This window comes from Colletotrichum spaethianum, assembly GCF_022836535.1.
Source record: "Colletotrichum spaethianum MAFF 239500 DNA, contig39, whole genome shotgun sequence".
NCBI lineage: Eukaryota > Fungi > Ascomycota > Sordariomycetes > Glomerellales > Glomerellaceae > Colletotrichum > Colletotrichum spaethianum.
This window is the reverse complement of record NW_026054809.1, coordinates 155,660-174,610: the sequence shown is the minus strand read 5'-3', so window position 1 is coordinate 174,610 and position 18,951 is coordinate 155,660. Positions and strand designations below refer to the sequence as shown.

The following is an 18,951-nucleotide window of genomic DNA, read 5'->3' as shown; positions in this document are numbered from 1 at the left end:
CCAAGGCCTTTGGCTCTTGATCGGCAGCGGGCGTTTCCCTGTCAGGAACGGCGCGCCCCCGCTGTTGTCCGCTTTCTTCGAGTCCCGAGCCAGGGGTTTATCTCTCCCGGTCAGTCGTGCTTGGTGCGCGTCATTGGCTTGAGTCGTCGCTCGGCCGTTTGTTTCTCGCGGGGATCGCGGAGCCGTGGCTATCGCTCCACCTCCATGCAACCTCAACGACACACATCCGCATCGTGTGATCGCGCAGCAACGGCCGCTTTGGGGAGGCTTGGGCCGTCGAACGGTGAGGGGAACGACGTGTGGAGAAGCGAGTTGGGGGCCCCCGTCGGCAGATTCGACAAGCAATGCGGGGGCGGGACGAACAGTCGAACATCTTCTGGCAGACCAGGACTAGCTGAAGCCGAAGCCGACCGATCTCACCGTCCCCGTCGCAACCCTGATCTTGTTCCTGGCGCGTCGTCACCTGGTTCACCCACCTCGGGAGCTCTCTTGGTTCCTATTTCGAGTCTTGGCTGCCCCCTGGCCCCTCGGCTGTGCTCGTCTCTTCGGGCGAAAGCTGCCCCCGAGCTTCGTCTTGCTTCTGGTTCGCCTAACCTGAGAGAGATGCCCCGCTGCGGGCGAAGATATGGTTGACGACTGACCATGATGGTTGGGTGACATTGGCGACCGTCGAATCTAGTCCCGAGGCCTACCGCTGCCACTGTTCGTGATGTCAGAGGTCGGTTCCTGGCATCACCCGCAGGTCCCGCTCTCGGTCCGTGGAAGGTCGGGTGAGTAGCAGCAGGCACATGGCAGGAACATCCAATTGCTGGGAATTGCTGCGTATGTGAAAGTGGTATAAAGGCCAGAGGCAGCCACGCGATGATACCCTGATCTCCTGTGTTGTGCCAACCTCCTGGACTCCCTATATCCAGTCCCCAGGCTCCAGACACAATGAAGTTCCTCAGCTCTCTCCTGGCCGTCGCCAGCACCGTCGCGCCCCTCTGCGCCGCCGTCGCCCTTCCTCAGGCCAGGCAGGCCAGCTGGCCCAACGGACCCTTCACGACCAACGGCCGCTGGCAGCAGGACGCCTCGGGCAACCAAGTCAACTTTGCCGGCACCAACTGGCCCGGCCACGGCGAGGTCATGGTCCCCGAGGGCCTGCAGTACAAGTCGATTGAGGAGATCGTCTCCAAGGTCAAGAGCATCGGTATGAACGCCATCCGCCTGACGTACGCGATCGAGCTCGTCGACCAGATCTACGCCAACGACGGCAAGGACGTTGACATCAAGACGGCGTTCATCGAGGGCCTGGGCGAGACGAACGGCACTGCCGTCCTCGCGCAGGTTCTGGCGAACAACCCTTCCTTTACCGAAGCCACCACCCGTCTGGAGGTAAGTTGATATGGGCAACGTCGTGTGATACCCCGCTGACTTGCTTCTTCCAGGTTTACGACGCCATCGCCGAGGAGTGTGCCAAGCAGCAGGTCCACATCCTCCTCGACAACCACATGTCCAAGGGCAAGTGGTGTTGCTCCAGCGACGACGGCAACACCTGGTGGGGAGACCGCGAGTTCATCGCCGCCAATTGGGTGCGCGGTCTGGCCTATATGGCCGAGCACGTAGGTGTCCCCGTCTCGGAGCATCCTCACAGCGGCTGACAATCGCAGGGCAAATCATGGCCGGCACTTACAGCCATGTCCCTCCGGAACGAGCTCCGCCAGGCCTCCGACAACCCGGACCTCGTCGCCGCCTCCTACAACTGGCAGGACTGGTACAAGTACATCCAGCAGGGCACCGACGCCATCAACGGCGCGAACCCGGACGTGCTCATCTACCTCTCGGGCCTCAACTACGACACGACCGTCGCGCCCGTCTTCCGCGGCACCGCCCTGAGCCCCGGCAACGGCACCTTCTCGCTCGCCGACTTTGAAGGGTACGCCGACAAGCTCGTGCTCGAGATCCACAACTACGAGGGCAGCATCGGCAGTTGCTCCAGCCTGCGGTACAACCTTTACAACGCCGGGTTCCAGGCCATGAACGAGACGGACCCGGCGACGGCCAACATGTTCCCCGTCGCGCTGACCGAGTTCGGCTTCAACATGAATGACGACACGTACCTCAACGTCTACTCATCGTGTCTGGCCGAGTACCTCCCCGAGGCCCAGGCGAGCTTCTTCATCTGGGTGCTGGTTGGCAGCTACTACATCCGCCAGGGCACGCAGAACTTTGACGAGGCGTGGGGTCTGTTGAAGGCTGACTGGTCTGACTGGAGGAACCCTAGCTACATTGAGGAGCAGCTGAAGCCCATGGTTGCTGGTGTTATTGGGTAGGCGGTGTTGGGATAGTTTATATACCTCAGTCGAAGCAATTGATTTCAGTCCACACATTGACTCTAACTTTTGTCTACCTTCATTTGATGTCTGAAAATCAAGCCGGTATATTGAAAACTGAAGAATTGCTGGATTTAAACATGTTTGAAGGTAACGACAATGTAGTTGAGAAAGTCGGCGAACAGTGATGTAATGATTCCCAGAGAAGCTGTATTCGCGGATTTTATTTCCGCAATGCAGTATGTAAAAAAGAAAGACAGCGAATGGGAAGAAAAAGAACCGATATACATACTTGGATGCGAAGATGCAACCCCCAGTGTTGGTTACGCCTTTAGATGGAAGAGGCAACTACAGTGTTGATACGTCACGCGCATCTTGCGCACTGTACGCTACTCTCATTGGCCCGCCACAGCGCGCTAGCGCCCAGCGTCAGCAAGGCTGCGAAAGGCTGAAAACGATTTCTTTCTCGACGCCCAATCTGCGCGCTCTCGCGACAATCGATAGCTTCCTCTTTGTTGGTTATCGTCCTGCTGATCCCGCCCGAGCTTGCGACGCCTCCGAAATGACATAACGGCTGCCACACCGAAACCTTTACTACAGAACTTTCGCTCACGACACTCAATATGGTGGTCTGCAAGTTCTACGAGCAGGGGAACTGCAGGTATGGACGTACGTCTGGCGCGATGCGCATCCATTGGTCTCTTGTCGTGGAGACTTTGAACTTGTTCAAGCAAACGAGCTGACATGTGCGACCCAGAAAACTGCCGATTCGAGCACCCGAGATCCCAATCAAACAATCGTTTCGCGGCCTTTGGACAGACCTCGGGAGGAGGAGGAGGATTCAACCGCGGCGGCAATGATGGTTCGTGCATCAATCGGGCGTCCCACGAGCATTGTGCGATCTGAAGTACTTACATGCACGCAGCGCTGCCATACCAGCTCTCGAAAGAAGCCATTGAGAAGGACCTGACGTCGGAGGCACCGCAATGGATCTTGTCCGCCTACGGACCGGGTAGGGATGCTCCGGAACAGCTCTTTGGAGGACCCATGCGCGAGCAGAGTTTCGAGGAGATGAGGCTCCTTCATCTTATGGCGACGGCCGCAGGAAACCCTCAACAAGCGGTAGGACACTTGCCATGAACCTGTTTGACAGTAGGCTAACGATTGCCACAGCTCAGCCAAGCGCAGGAGGTGTACCAGCAAGCACAGCAACAGATGAAGGCGGCGGTTGGTAATCTCGATGGGGCGATCCAATTCATCATCTCGGCCGAGCAGAAGCACCCCAACAGAATAGACATCTGCAAGCAAGGGACACAGCCGGGTGGCACGACGGGAGAGTTCGCGGTTGGGAGAAGGGCCACCTCTTCACTTGGCCAGCAGAACCCCTTCTCTTCAAACTCGTCCTCCGCCACGACAGCAAACCCCTTCTCGTCCAACAGTCAGCAAACATCGTCAGCTTTTGGCGGTAGTGCCAGCACCGCAGCGGCGACGGGGAGTGCCTTCGGTCAGCCAGCTGCTCTGGGACAGCGCCCAAACCCGTTTGGCACGCCTGCCTTTAGTCAGCCTTCGCAGCCTTCATCGGTATTCGGGCAGCCGTCACAACCTACGTCGGCGTTTGGAGCTCCAAGCCAAAGCTCCGGCCCAGCTTTTTGCCAGACCCCCCAGTCCACCTCTGCTTTTGGACAACCCAGCGCGCTTGGAGGTGGTACGACGGCTTTTGGTCAAGCATCGTCATTAGGCCAGAAGCCGAGCCCATTTGGAGCGCCGGCTTTCAGTCAGCCGGCACAACCCAGCGGTAGCACCAGCAGTGCGTTCGGCCAGCCATCGCAGCCTGGTAGTACCGGCAGCGCCTTTGGCCAAGCGAGCGCGTTGGGACAGAAGCCGAACCCCTTTGGGGGCGCGTCGAGCGGAGCCAGCCCCTTTGCGAGCGCTGCCCCTGGTGCCAACGCACCCAGTCCCTTTGGCCAGCCCGCACAGAACACTGCCAGTGCCAGCCCGTTCGGTCAACCATCACAAAACACGGCGCAGAATGCTAGTCCATTCGGCGCTCCTGCGCAGTCTAACGCGAGTCCATTCGGTCAACCCGCGCAGACTGCAACTCCTAGCCCTTTTGGCCAACCGTCTCAAACAGCTTCCGCCAGCCCGTTCGGCCAGCCCGCGCCGACACAACCGGCAGCAAGCAATCCTTTTGGTGCCAAGCCAGAGTCCCAGCCCAGTGCATTCGGATCCGCGTCAATGGCAGCGCAGCCGACACAACCCGCGCAATCAACCAGTGCTTTCGGCCAGCCGGCTCAGCTCGGCCAGAAGCCCAACCCCTTTGGTCAGAACAATGCATCGCCCTTTGGCCAGCCTGCGGGCGGCTTGGGTGGGGGAGCAGCAGCATCAAACCCCTTCGGCACCCAGCCCGCTGCGCCGGCCGTACAACAAGCGGCCGCGCCCGGAAGCGGGCCGTACCCGCCGGGGAGCTCGAAGCAGCACCCGCCGGTGTCGAGTTACAGCGCCAAGGGCATGGACGGGCGATTATCCAACTGGAAGGGCAAGCCCGTGACCTACCAGAACAACCTCCCCGGGATCAGGGCGTTCAACGGCGCGTGGACGAGGATATGGTTCCCCGACGGCCCACCCAACTACTACAAGGACACTGAACTGCCGGACGAAGCCTATGATGAGAAGTCGAGGCAGCAATGGCAGGCGTTTGCGCAGACGGGCAAGTTCGAGGGGCTGATGCCCGAGTTGCCGCCGAAGCGGGAGTTTTGCCTGTGGGATTTGTAAAGGGGATGGACTGGGGGGATGAGGTGAGTCCGCAGGGTCACCTCTGTACTCTTATAAGGAACCGGCATTGCATGGCGTTGATGATTAAGGATCAATCAGTGAAAAGAGGGCGGGGTACGGCATCTTGAGTAGACGATATAACGGTGCTGCCTGCGCCGGTGAGAGGCGTGCGCGCACCTATACTCTTTTTTACAAATATTCAGTATTTTTTCAAGCCTATTAAGCACATGGCCACTTGGCTTCTTTCATAAATACTTGGTGAGCCATACACATTCATTTCGGATTGCGAGTAAGTGGCACGTCACAAAACATAGCGCAAGGTATTTAGATGGGGGTCATCAGTTGATTTGGGTGGTATCTGGACCTCCTAACTCGTCCCGCCGCTCCTGCCGGGTCAACAATTGGCCTTTCGGCACCCTCGTCGCTCGCGACGCGGCATTCCCAAGCCAGAGCCCATACCGTCGTCCCTCCTACAACAACAACGTCCGTTCTTGTCTTTGGTGCTCCAATCGCTTATGCGGCAATGGTAACCTCAACCTCGACACCGGCCTCGATGTTGATGATGATCTGCTTAACGATCTCAGTGGGGGCGTTGAGGCTGCGACCGTTAGTATTCTTTCTCCGTGGCACTTGCATCTGTCACGTCAGGGGGGAAAACGTACTCGATGAGGCGCTTGTGGATGCGCATCTCGAAGCAGTCCCAGGTCTTGGAACCCTCACCGCAAGGGGTCTTGCGGGTGGTGATCTTGAGGGTCTTGGTGGGCAGGCGGACGGGGCCGGAGACGCGGAGGTCCTTGGACTTGGCGCGCTCGATGAGCTCGGCGGAGACCTTCTCGAGGGACTGGACCTTGCGGGAAGAGAGGGTGATGCGGATCTTGTGCGTCTTGGGCGCCTCGCCGAAGTCCTTGTCCTTGTTGTAAGACATGTTGACGGTTGTTGGTGAACGGAGGTGGTTCGGTGTGGGTTGATTGGGGTGTATTGGAGAGGGAGAGTGAGGTTCCTTCACGACTCGAACGGCTTGGTTGCGGCAAAGTGATGAAGGCTGATGAATCTGGCTATCGAAAGCTTGAAGGGAAAAAGCGAAAAGTTCGGGGCGGGATCGCGAACTTTTTCGTGGGGATTAGAGGTAGGGCTTTACCGGAGGGGAGCAGCTAGTCCCTATTGGGATTAGCATGGCGACTGACTGTCGAGGAATACGGTACGTACCTCTCCCGCTGGCATCTGAACGACAGACCCCACCGACCAGCCCACTTCCGCATCAAGCTCCGCCGAAAGCTCACTGCATCTGCGCCCGGCACCGACGTCAATGAATCATCCGGCGAGAGACGACATCTCATGAGGTAGCCTTGCCTCTTACTACATCTCACTCACCTCAACGCATCTTCTTCGTGCAAAGCATCCCCCATATGCGCGATAAAAACACGACGAAAAGCTCTCCCGTAGAGCCACCTCTCCAGTCCCGCGCTCTACGATAAATCTCACTCCCGTAATACCCCGCCAAACTCACCACGCACCTCCAAAATGGCGAGCTCCTTACCGCCCCTCGTTCCCTTCCCGTCCTCACAATGGCGCGCCAAACTCACACCGCAGGACTGGGAATCCCTTCTCGAAGCTTGGACGACGCTCACGCTGGCCTACCTCGCCCTCACCGACGTCCAGCTCTCGAAAGCCGCCTCAAAAGAAGACTCCTCCATCCCGCCCTTCCTCTCATCCTTCGTCACCGAAGTCGCCAACGCAGGGCCTTCACCTGTCCTCGGCTCATCCGCAAACTCCAAGGCTCTTCTTAGGTCGACATTCACGCTCACATCCCGGCTCCTCACGACGCCCTCACACCCTCCCCCCGTGGCTCTCACGACGCCGGCCTTCCTCGGCGCATTTAGCAAACTCTACCGCAAAAACGCCCCCTCCACTCTTGCAAAAGCCTTCGACCTGCACAGCTCCGCGCTCGAACAGCCTCTAGCGGGCCTCAAAAAGTCCCTCACCCAATCCCTCGAAGCCGGCCTCAAGGCAGACCTCAAGTCCCTCGAGGCCCGCCTCGCGACCCTCAACCACCTCCTGCACGCCTCGCCCCACGCGGCGGCCTTCTTCCTCGCGGGGAGCGACTTCCTCGACGGCCTCGTCTCGGCTTTCAAAATCACCAACCCGCCCCTCCGCAAAGTCCTCGTCGCGACGGCCTACGTGGGCCTCATCGGCCTGACGGAGGGCGAGCAGCCCCGCTTCGGCATGTTGGCGGACGTGCTCTTCTCGCTAAAGTCCGCCGCCGAGACGCACAAGGCCGGGCCCCTCAACGTCAACGACTCGCTTGTCGCGGAGCTGGTCACGGTCACGCCTGTGCTGAAGCAGCTGCTGAAGAAGGCCGAGGACAAGGGCGCGGCGTCAACGGCGCTCAAGTCGCGCATCTCTGCCCTCGAAGGGTTCCGGAAGCCGGGCGGCGGCATGATGAAGCCCAAGAGGTTCGTCAAGAGAAAGGTCGACAAGGGCAAGGGCAAGGACGTGGCGGACGAGGGGCAGCTCCAGGTCGAGCTGCACATGCACCGACAGAGCCAGATTTCGCTCATCCAGGACCTGTTCCCTGACCTGGGCTCGGGTTTCATTTCAAAGCTGTTTGACGAGTACGGCGATAACACGGAGGTCGTCACGGCGCATTTGCTCGAGGACTCGCTACCGCCGCACCTCGCGACGGCAGATCGTGCGGCGCAGCTGTACGTTTTTCACGAGTTCTGGTTCATTATGGGCTACTGCTAACACGTGACAGGTCACCCAGGCTTGAGAGAAGAAAGAGCCAGCTCGAACCCAGACCGACGCCCCCGCAATTACCGCAGCGCCATAACGTTTTTGACGATGATGAACTTGATAGACTAGAACTAGATGTTTCCAGACTCCATTTCGGAAAGAAGGCCCCCGAGAGGACGGCCGACGACGTCCTCAAGGACAGATCCACCGCACCCAACAAGGCGGCGATCCTGTCCGCGCTCGCGGCGTTCGACTCGGACGACGACGAGCGCGACGATACCTACGACGCAGACGATGTTGGCGGAACAGTAGACAATGCCAACGAAGAGGCGGACGGACAGAAGGACGCCAGCGAGGAGACGCTGTACAAGGCCTTCCAGGCGGATCCCGCCGTGTTCGACAGACAGGCTACGACGAGGAGAGGCCCGGCGAGAAGCAAGTTGAGGGAGGACACGGGCATGACAGACGAGGCGATTGAGGGCTGGGCTGTGATGCTCTCAAGGAATCCCGGCCAGAAGCGACGCCTCGAGGCCAAGTACAACGGCGCCGCGGCGTTCACCGGCACCCAGACCGAGATCTTGTCGACGGCATGGCGAGCCAGTCCGGCTGGCTCAGGCGCCGAGGAGTCCGACCCCGACGGAGGAAGTTCGTCGAGGGGCGGCAGAGGCGGCCGTGCTCGCGGGGGTCGTGGACGTGGCAGAGGCGGCGGGAGGGGAGGCGGCAACGTGGCGGGCCCGACGGGCGAGAAGGAGACCGAGGCCGCGCGGAGGAGAAAGGAGGCCAGCAAGGGCTCGAGGGCGAACCACAACCGGCGAGACCAGAGGGCCAAGAAGATGGCGAGAGGCGGGTTCCCCGGCTGATGCACGGGATCCCAGCCCCGAGGAGACTAGATTTCAATGCAATCTCTGCCTCTTGGCATTCTGACTTGAACTCCGCACAAGGGGCGCCGCAGCTGCACGCTTGCCGGGGGCGACGCCCGTTGAGTGAGCGAACCCTTCCTCGTCGTACAGGTCCTCCGCGCTAAGCGTGAGGGCGTACGGGCTCTTGACGTCCACGATGCCCGGGGTGCCGGGCTGCGGGGTGAAGGAGAAGGGGTGAGTGGGCGACGGTGACATGATGCTGGTGAACGACGACCCGACCTCCTCGACGCCTGAGCTGCTGCGAGACCAGAACGCGTGGTCCTTTGGCGTGGCGAGCTCCGACGTGCCCCCCACCGACGTCAGGTCGCCGTGGTCGCTTTCGTTGCGGCCAATCATGGAGCGCAGCGATTCGCGCGAGTTGCGGCGGCTGTCGAGGTAGGCGCGCAGGTCGAAGCATTGCCGGCAGCTGGGGTCGACCGGGTAGCAGTCCGACTCGTCACGGTACTGCGGGAGCTGCGGCCGCGCCTGCTGGTCGCACCGCTCCTGGATATCGTCAAAGAGGTCGCCGATTGGCGTGAAGAAGGTCAGGCGGGGGCCCGTGCCGAAGTACTTGTTGCGCCCCCAGAGCTGGCCGACGAGGGCGTTGGTGTCGACGTCGACGATGGCGGCGCCGCTATCGCCCTCGACGCCGATGCCCCCGCGGATCCAGCCCTCCTCGTCGTCAAAGGGGTACGGCTCTTCGACGAACCACTCGCGCGTGGCCTTGCCGGTGCCGTTCTCCTCGGCGCTCATGTAGGCTGGGATCTCGCAGATCTGGCCGCGCTGTTGGCCCGACGTGCGTCCGGTGGAGACTACGGTCGCGCCCGGGACGACTGCGCTTGTCATCTTGACAGGGACTTCTTTCAGGAGCGGCATGGTGTCGGAGGGGAACCGGCGGAGGATGTTTGCCTGGCGGGTCTTGGACGCAATGAGGATCCAGTCGGTCACGATCAAAGGGGGTTCCTTGTCGCATTCCTCCCAGTAGGGGTCGTGGGAAATGCGGGTGGTCTTGAGGTCGATGCCGGAGGTGGCGGTTAGGCTGCCGATCGTGAAGTCTGTGTCAGGCATGGCGTCGTGCCGCTCGTCGATGCATCTTGCCCGGTCGCTGGGAGAGGGATGCTCCACGTTGACCGATGATAGGTGCTGGTAGGCGTCAACGAAGGGGTGGAAGTTGGCAAGCCAGTAGCTGCCGCCGCCAACGAGCAAGCAGGGGCCCAGAGTGGAAGTACTCTCCGCGAAGTCGTCGGTGCCGTCGACGCCGATGCTGTCGCCCATGCACGGGTTCTTGAAGTAGTACGGGTTCCTGGCCAGGCAGACCTCGTCCGGCATCTCCTTGCTCAGCCCTCTCGCCCAGACCATGCGGTCGACGGCGCCGGTGACAAAGACAAATGTGACGGTGGATCGATGGTTTTCGGGGAGGAGGTCTCTGACGTGTGCTGCGATGATGATGCGGCGAGTTCGAGATGGCTTTGTCTTGGTCATGATGCAGACCCGTCGGGACCCTGGCGTCTTACCGCGGGTGACGCTGACGACGTGGTTCGGCCCGCACCATTTAGGGATGAACTCGACGAGGAACGGGAGGACGCCGTGTTCCCAGACGACAGGGAAGCTTTCTTTCTCTGTTAGCTGGCACAGATGAGCTCGGGAGAAGTCGCTCGGGCTGTCCGCTGCTCGTGGGGTTTGGCCTGGTCGCGTCAGATGAACAGTCGCATTTGACAGACATCAGGCACCTACCATTTTTTTTTCTAAACTTCTTCTCGACAACGTTCCTGAGTTGCTCACGGCACTTCTTCTTGGAAATAGCCACAGACAGTACCTGCTTGATGGCCCGATCCTCGTTGGGGTTCTGTGGTGGCGCTACAACGACGCTGGATCCCTGGAAAGAGTTCGTGGAAGCCATGGCCTGAGCCACCGGTTTTGATTTTATCTTATGCTCCTGGCCTTGGCCCTTGTTTTCACCGCTAGCTTCCGGGTGGGCGCATCTGATGTGACTCTCGAGGATCTGCTTGGTCTGGAACGAACTCTCGGTACAACCTGGCGCTGGGCAGATGAGAAGGTGCTCCAGCTTGACATGCCACGTGAGGCCGTCCTTGGTGGAGAAGCTTGGTTGGGTGCAACCGGCCCAGTTGCAAGTGTGTGTATGGACTGTCTTGCATTTAGACTCCAAGTCTTGGACCCCAGTGCGACGATGTCGTGGTGGGAGAGTAAGACAGAGGTAGCGGCTCTGTGCCTGGTTGCCACATGGCTGGGTGGCACTTTGAGTCACAGACGAAGTAGTGGAAGGCGACGTCTTCCTTGTCGGCAACTCGTACGGAAACTCCGTATGGGTCGGTGACACACCCGACTCGGCAGAAGATGGCTGGGAGACGACAGAGGGCGAAGAGAAGGTCACACTGGACACGGTGCTCAACGCCCGGGGAGATACCTGGGTGAGCGACGAGGCAGGCTGAAGAAAGGAAAGTCCCGATTGGTCGTCCGTGGGCAAAGGTTTGGCAAAGGGCTGGTCTATCTGACCAACTCCATGGCCTTGGGGCCAGGCATTCTCGCCGTAGATGGCGGGCCCGTGGTAGAAGTCGGCAAGGGAGTACTCGACAGGCGGCCAGCGAGGCGGAAGCGAGGCAAAGCCGTCGGTGCTCAACGGCACAGGGCCCGTGGCGAAGAGGGGCCCGTGGTGCGTCTGCTTCCGAAGCTTGCTTGGCCTCTGGTTCATCGTGTCTCGGGGGATAGAATGCGACATCTCGAGATCTAGCTGAGGATCGCGTCTGACTTACACTGACGGCGAAGTCAGGAGAAACGAGAATACCCAACGGGCATAAGTAAAGGCCGAGAAGCGAAGGGTCGACTAATAAAGGTAAAACTTGAGGTTTTGGTCAAAAGGACCAAAGGTCGGGAACGGCGGTGCGAGGACGAGGGATGTCGAGGATGGCGGAGGAGAAGCGGCCTCCAGGCGGTGGTGCGGCACAGCTCTTAGTCTGGCTGCCTGATTCGGAACCCACCGTACGGAGAAATATTAGTACTGTATGACCAGGCCAAATGCCCCGGTTCAGCACAGTTTCCTTTGAGTTGACACTGTACAGAGTGGAGCTTTCCATTTGCTGACAGTCCCTCGGCTGGGCGAACCATTCCGTTCCTCGATAGCACCGAAATGTTCTTCGGGTTGAGCTCGTGGCATATTGGTAGGCTTGAGAATCTCCGTAGTCTCTGCCCATATATCCATGTTCACTCTCTTTGAGACTTTGCCGTAGAAGGTTCCTACAAGCTCATCTTGCTAACTTCATACTGGCAAACAATAGCATCTGTTGAGACATTGGCGTAAACCATATTGCCGAGGGTGCGAGAGCTCGTTCTTCTCTATTGCCCCTTCATTTCCTTGCCGGCTGGAGTGAACGACACGGAAAGATATCTGATTTTACAAGTCGTACAGGCTGGTTAGGGTTACAGAGCAGGATGTTGGCAATGGACACCAATTATGTGAACGCTGTGTCAAATTCGGATGGGGTTCAATCATTGAATGAGTTCCAACGGATTGGTGCTACTCTCAACTTTCATTGGCTCTATGCGAGGAACTTTTACCATCCATCCCCGGGAAGAAGCGCTCGGGACTTGTCTTGGGACGAAGTGGATCCTATCGCCTGGCATGCGATTGTGGCGTCCAATTGTCGGCAGCCAGCACTCAAAAAGACCTCGCGTCTCGGAGCGAACCAGGGCTGCTTTTTTGTAGCACCCCGATTTGCGGTCAGACTGAAGGCAGACGTAGCCTCATCTTGGGCTTTTTTGGACCTTTTAGCAGTCCATGATCCTTTCGCTTTCTCATACACTTACGTATTAAGCTCCTTCTTTTCCCAGAGCCATCATGTGTGCATTCCTTCGAGCCATTCGAGATCCAGCTCAATACCGCAGAGCCCGAGTCCTCTTGTTCATACTTGCTACATCGTCATTGTTTCTTCACCTGGCATCTATACAACACCATAATCTGGAAATTGGTCAACCGTGGATTCCGATCTCGTTTTATCCACATTGACAGACTTCACGTTTCATGGCAGCGTCGAAGATGACTTGGTTACACCCAAGTGTCAACCCTTCGATCCCACGGCGTGCACCGAGTTCATCGTTTCGCCAGGGGCGTCAATCCTGCTGCAAGATCTTGCTTTTCGCCCCTCCCTGGCTTCGGATCCTATTATCACAGCTGTATCAACCATCGCCAGTCGACCGCGGATCCCTCGCCCCGAGTCCCAAGGAGACTGGGATGCAAAGAAGAATGTGATTCGACGTCTCTACCTCGATGGAAACCTTCCACTTAAGGAATTCATAGATCTTATGTCGAATACACATTCCTTTTCAGCTACGCGAGTTTTCTGAATCTACGCGTCACAACGCCAAACTGTGTTTTGCTAGCATTTGACACTGATAGGAAAAGAATGTACAAGCGCCAATTTCAAAAACGGAACTGGAAAAAGTACACACGAAAGCGCACCAACAAAGCCGGGCCCAGGGCGTTCTGATAGAGACATGTCGCGGGACAGCCAAATGTCGGAGACCAGCTAGGCGACACGTCAGCCAGATCTCCATCCACAACGCTGGATATCGTCTCACGAGCAATTCGAAGCGCAATTTTGCCCAGGATACCCCAAGATTCGCCAGAGCAATGCTCCACGGAAATCGACTATACGAATGGACTGAAAAGACATATGCCTACATCCGCGAAATCATACTAGACACTGCCCGGCGAGATCTTGCTTGGAGCAAATCGAATCATTACGATTTGGTATCTACAGCTGCAACAAATGCGTTTCAGAAATTCCAACTCGCTTTCGAGTTTTTTTATATGGGGGACCTCACCAACTGTGGCTCCATCCTCTGTCAAGCATTTCGCGAGGCTGAAAGAATCATCGAGATCGAGCAGGAACCAATCAGATTCTATTATAGCTTACTCATTTCCATTCCTCAATTGTTATACAACTGCGAGCGGACAGAAACCCTGCAGTGGTACCTCCTTCATCTTTCTCGAATGCTTAGTATCAAAAATCCTGGACAACCCATTAGTCTCGCTGCCGCCGCGATGCAACAACTGTTTTCGACGGAGACTGACCGAACTTATCACCACGCTCTGGAAATGATTAGAAAGATAGTAGCCGACAGCTACACAGAACTTCGCGGAGAATTTGATCTTAGCAGTATTGAAGCAAGGTTTCGAGCGACCTCCACGAGCAGCAATGGTGATCGCGAGAGATACGTCCAGAATCTTCGGAGCAGCCTCAAACGGTTGATTCGGAGCTCAATCGACGAGCGTGGAGAGGGTTCATATGAACATCACTTACTAGCACTTACCTTGATAGCTATGGCCCGCAGACTTGACTTATCAAACAAAGAAACCCTTGAAGTGTACGAAAGGGGACTTTATCTGCTCACTGACGTAAATACGGCCTTGCAGGAGCACTGGGATGCAACGCCATTACGTTATTTGTTCATGTACAAGGTGGGCATGTCGTTGTATTTCGAGCACGAGGACACAGAATTGGCTATCTTATTTATCCAAGAGTCCATCCAGTGGGCGATCTTGCCTGCAGTAGAATTGACGATGGAGTACAAAGGGGTTTCATTGCGCAGAAAACGTTGCAGTGCCGCGTCAGGTTGATAGATATGCTGACTTCGGTTGGAAGAGTTGAAGAAGTGGCCGAGCTGAGAGCAGGTTTGGGCAAGTCTTCTGTTCTTAATGAGATGAGGAAGGAAGACTTGAAAGAGTTCTTTCCCGACGGTCCACTTCAAGATTACTAGCCACTGCTTGTTTTATTTCGGTTTGCTTGAGTGAATAGTTATACAGGCAGAAAGACGGTTCCGGATTCGACTAAAAGTTTCCATGATAGACTCGCGAATCTACTGGACCTTCTTCTGAGTTAAATTCAATGTATACGAACCTCAAAGATCTAGACGAGACCACTCCATCGATATTCTGGACATGTAAATCTTGATCAATGTAGAAGTAGAAAATTTCGGAGGAGCACTCAACTAATTATAACTCATGACCTTGTGTTTCGGATTTGATATCGCACCTTCCATACATCATTCCATCGCTGCAAAATATTAAGAAATGAGATGTTGAATAACCCCGTTTCGAGAGATTTGTAATGAAGTCCTCAATATTGTAATGTCAGTGAGGCTAATATAGGCAAGACATGTTTTGGATAATCGCTCATGGTGCGAAATACACTGAGGTCGTCTCCTTCACCATTAACCATGTGTTTGAATATAAGCGGGCGAACGTTGCAAGCTGCAAACAGTTCTTATTATCGTGAAATGGACACATGGTTCTGCATGGAAGGTACAGGTATCTCACTTCAGCCCCTTTCTTCAGAAATGGGGCGAACATAAAGTGTTTTGAGTGTAATTCCACAACAGAATATCTAGCATATGGACTGAGAGACGGCCGAAACCAAGACTGCCGTTGCCACTTACCTAACGGTCTCGCAAATTAAACTCTGTGGGTCGCGCTCACGCCGGGGATGTCGGATATGGAGATCCCATTAAGCAGTCTCATCCATGGCTCAGCAGGGATCTTGATCATCAGATGGTCTGATAAGATTACCTTGCCTCGGACGAGTCGGCTCCACCGAAAACGCTCGGAAATCCGCTTCTTACCGGGCGTCATCGTGTGATGATACTCTTGAAAAACGCTCGCCAAGATCTGATCCTCCCAATAGCGCCGGCGATATCGGCGACCACTTCGGCCCAGAGGCTTTGGTGTTAGTTCTTTGGAAAAGACCTCTCGGCATGCTAAAAAGTGGAAGTGAGAAAAGAGCTGGGTAGCGTTTAGTGAGCGTAAAGGTATAAAAGCTAATCAAAACTCTCGAGGTTGGCAGACGGCCTTTCTTGAATCACCAGTAGTCTTTTACAAAGCCTACATATCATCAGTTGCAAGCATTCAAGAGTCTATTACACAAGCAACATGCGTTTATCTGCCACCTGCACCGTGGCGTTCGTCGCTTCCCTGGCTTCTGCCAATCCTCTTGTCAACCGCAATCAAGTCTCATGGAAGTTTCCCGAGTCCATACCCATCGCCAAACGCCAAGACATCCCTGCCCCAGGCACTCCTGCTTACCTCTGCCATGAGAATTGCGGTAAGCGTTTGAGGGTCAGCTAAATTAACTTATATGACTCCTAACGGTGATGAACCCAAGGGATTTCGATCACATTGTCCCGTGAGGCGGATTACTGCACGAACTACCAGTGGATTGCTCGTTACGATGCCTGCTTGCAGTGCGCCAATACATACAATATTTGGCAGTACTATGGCAAATCGATTACTGCCAGTGCGGCGGTTTGTGGGTTTACTGCTGTACCCGTCAAAAAATAAGTTGGAAGCATCATAGTGTCGACAGATCCTACGCTCGATGGTCACTACAGTCGGGTATTGAACGATGTGGAGAAGTCACTGGCGGTTAATGAAGGATACAACGAGTTTTATATATATAGCATTTGAATGCATTCCAGTGTCGATTTATACTTAACTCTTTTCTCTTGAGCCAAATTGCACTACCTGAAGTGTTGATATCAAAGACATTCCGAGCCCAGCTTTTCCACAAACGCGGCATCTCAGAGAACTTGGAGTATTGACTTTGTTCACTAGACGAGGCCCAGCCATTGAACTTGCGGACAGGTTCTCTTGGAAATGAGCAGTGTTTGAGTCGAGCCAGGACCACTGTCGCCCATGGTTGACCATCACGAGTCCACTTCTTTCTCAGGAACAGCGCATATGCCTCTGGCATAGCTATTCAGAGTACTGTTGCCTATGGTCAGTTAAACACTTCTGGTTGGAGAGAAAAACAGCCAACACTTCGGAAGAACAGTTTCCTTCTGTGTGATTGACGGAATTGTAAGCCCTTATGCAGGGTACTTTTCTGTTGGTCGGTGTCTTGCAACAATCAGCTGTCGTCTGCTTGTCGTACAAGTGGGGGGAAAACAAAAACACGTCACATGTGCAGAGGCACAAGAATGGGCGCTAATCGGGCACCCTTTTTCCCTCTCGACTCTCCATTGAGACATTGCATCTCATGCTTTTGGTAATCATTCATAACACAGTCCTTGAAATCTAAGCTGCCCCTTGCACCTTGCTGTCGTGTTTCAGGGCCTGGGAGACCATGGAGACAGGGCACTTAGCTGATAGCCTCAACGGCCTCCGAGCCATCGCAGATGCTGCCTTTCGGCTAACATTCTGTTTTGGAAAAGCTGAAGGACCCCTACAGACCGGAATTCGAAGAGTGGCCAACGAGATACAAAATATTGCTGGCGCATTACACCAGCTCTCCCTCCGAGCATCAATCTTTGGAGATGATCCTAGCTGTGACCATCGGTACGAAACAGTTCTATCACAGCTGCTTACCTGCCATAGGACCCTTGAGAACCTCGAAAGGGCATTAATAAGACGAAAAGCTGATGCTCATCTCAAAAATATGAGGCCCAGATGGCCATTCACAACTGCCTGGAGAACAGATCTGCTAGAAGAGCTGAGCGAACACAGAGATGTGATCTACCGAGGATTGTCTGCTGAGTCTATGGGTGACTTGCACCAGACGTTCTGCAAGTAAAAGGACGTTGTGGTAGTTGACCGAGACATCCCTCCAAACACCACAATATTGTAACTAGCATTGCGAGTGATTCAGGTTCCCTCGATGTCCTCAATTTCTTCCTCAAAGTTGACCAAAGAACACTTCTTGACAAGGTGTTGAAAGAGTCAAATGGTCTGCTCAACTTTGAATACTTCAAAAGGCCAGAGTTTGAGAGCTGGCTTAAAGACAAGGGATTACAATTGTGGATCACGGCGCCTGCAGGAGCAGGGAAGACAGTGTTTGCTGGTGCAATGACCAGAGAGGCAATTCTGCGACAACACAACTGCACCGCGGTAGTTTACGTCTTTTGCAGTTTTGCAGATCCGCGAACTCAAAAGGGGGGTAAACATCCTAAGCACGATCTCCGCCCAAGTTGCGCGTCATAATCAAGCAGCTTTCAAAGTGCTTCGAGATTACTACCAGGAGCTACACCAGGACAAGAGGAGGTTCAAAAGACCCACAGTTGAGCACCTGATCTCGGTATTTTTGGAAATGTCCGAGTTGTTCGAACACGTCTTAATCATCGTTGATGGCCTGGATGAATGTGGAAGCGAAACCGCGAACATCGCTGAGTCCTTGGCTACGCTCGTCAACCAAGGCGGGCAGAGTCTAAATATGGCAATCGTTTCTCGAGTACAGGAGAACATTCGAAGCACTCTACTAGAGAAATTTCACACAGTCAACATGACACATGCCGAAGACGACCTAAACCTGTTCACCGCAACTCAGTTGGAAAAACGAATTGCTTGCGGCCATCTCAAATTCACCGAGCCAGCAATGAAGGACACAGCCATCCAAAAACTCTGGTCCGGCTTAGCCACTACGTGAGTCCAGTCTCCCAATCTTTTTGATGTCACAAAACCATTTTCTAATATTGGAACAGTTTCTAGCAAATATACTATCACATAGACTACCTGTGCACACTCAAATCTGGCGATGTAAAGATGAAGTTTCTTCAAACCCTCCCTTGTACTCTCGACTCAACCTACCAACTCATTCTGGAAAGTTTCAACAAAAAAGACTCGGCGTCGCGAAGTTTGATCCGGGCAACTCTACTGCTGGTTGCATTTTCGAACCCTCCACTTACTACCCAAGATCTGTGCCAAGCATTGTCAACAGCAATCAAAGGGGGCCTAGGGTCTGAAGACGCTGAATACCCGGAGGTTGACGAGTCGGAGATTCTCAGCCAATGTGGTATCTTTATCTAGAAACCAGCGTGTAATGACCGAATCCAATTTTCTCATTGCACCATCAAAGAGTTTCTTGCAAGCATAAATCCATCCGACCCCGATCTATCCGATTATTCGCTTAATGAGGCACAAGTGAATCGAGTTTTCACCACATGTGCGTTGCGTTTTCTGCATTCAGACCATTTTTCAAGGCTCCCTAAGTTATCGCTCTCTGAGGAAAGCTTCATTCAGCATCGGGCTATGAGGTTTCCTTTCTACAGATTTGCTGCTTTGACGTGGCACAAACTAGAGACCAACTTATTGGATGACACAGATCTCCTCGCAAAGGCAATGGTGCTTTTTGACGCAAAACAGACTTCGAATTTCAAGTCGTGGTGTCTAGAAGTCTGCCGCCACTACTTTTTTATGGATCTTGGAACATGTGGAGAGATATGCGGGATGA

At 55.1% G+C, this 18,951-nt stretch overlaps 5 protein-coding genes across 5 annotated transcripts; 3 read left to right on the top strand and 2 right to left on the bottom strand.

The window, feature by feature from the left end:
* Positions 1–933: 933 nt before the first annotated feature.
* ColSpa_10800 (glycosyl hydrolase 5 family protein) lies at positions 934–2,312 on the top strand (the record flags this gene model as incomplete). The annotated part of the gene is made up of 3 exons (XM_049277012.1): positions 934–1,374; positions 1,428–1,601; positions 1,650–2,312. The coding sequence occupies 3 exons, from the start codon at positions 934–936 to the stop codon at positions 2,310–2,312; spliced, it is 1,278 nt and encodes a 425-aa protein (XP_049132969.1).
* A 915-nt stretch (positions 2,313–3,227) lies between these two features.
* Positions 3,228–5,084, top strand: ColSpa_10799 (nucleoporin AMO1; the record flags this gene model as incomplete). The annotated part of the gene is made up of 2 exons (XM_049277011.1): positions 3,228–3,434; positions 3,486–5,084. 2 exons carry the CDS (start codon positions 3,228–3,230, stop codon positions 5,082–5,084), a joined length of 1,806 nt encoding a protein of 601 aa, XP_049132968.1.
* A 513-nt stretch (positions 5,085–5,597) lies between these two features.
* ColSpa_10798 (40S ribosomal protein S20) lies at positions 5,598–6,009 on the bottom strand (the record flags this gene model as incomplete). The annotated part of the gene is made up of 2 exons (XM_049277010.1): positions 5,598–5,682; positions 5,747–6,009. The coding sequence occupies 2 exons, from the start codon at positions 6,007–6,009 to the stop codon at positions 5,598–5,600; spliced, it is 348 nt and encodes a 115-aa protein (XP_049132967.1).
* Positions 6,010–6,605: 596 nt separating this feature from the next.
* Positions 6,606–8,677, top strand: ColSpa_10797 (CUE domain-containing protein 3; the record flags this gene model as incomplete). Its single annotated transcript, XM_049277009.1, has 2 exons — positions 6,606–7,786; positions 7,840–8,677. The coding sequence occupies 2 exons, from the start codon at positions 6,606–6,608 to the stop codon at positions 8,675–8,677; spliced, it is 2,019 nt and encodes a 672-aa protein (XP_049132966.1).
* On the bottom strand, positions 8,098–11,426 carry ColSpa_10796 (uncharacterized protein; the record flags this gene model as incomplete). The annotated part of the gene is made up of 3 exons (XM_049277008.1): positions 8,098–8,703; positions 8,756–10,335; positions 10,451–11,426. 3 exons carry the CDS (start codon positions 11,424–11,426, stop codon positions 8,098–8,100), a joined length of 3,162 nt encoding a protein of 1,053 aa, XP_049132965.1.
* Positions 11,427–18,951: the final 7,525 nt, after the last annotated feature.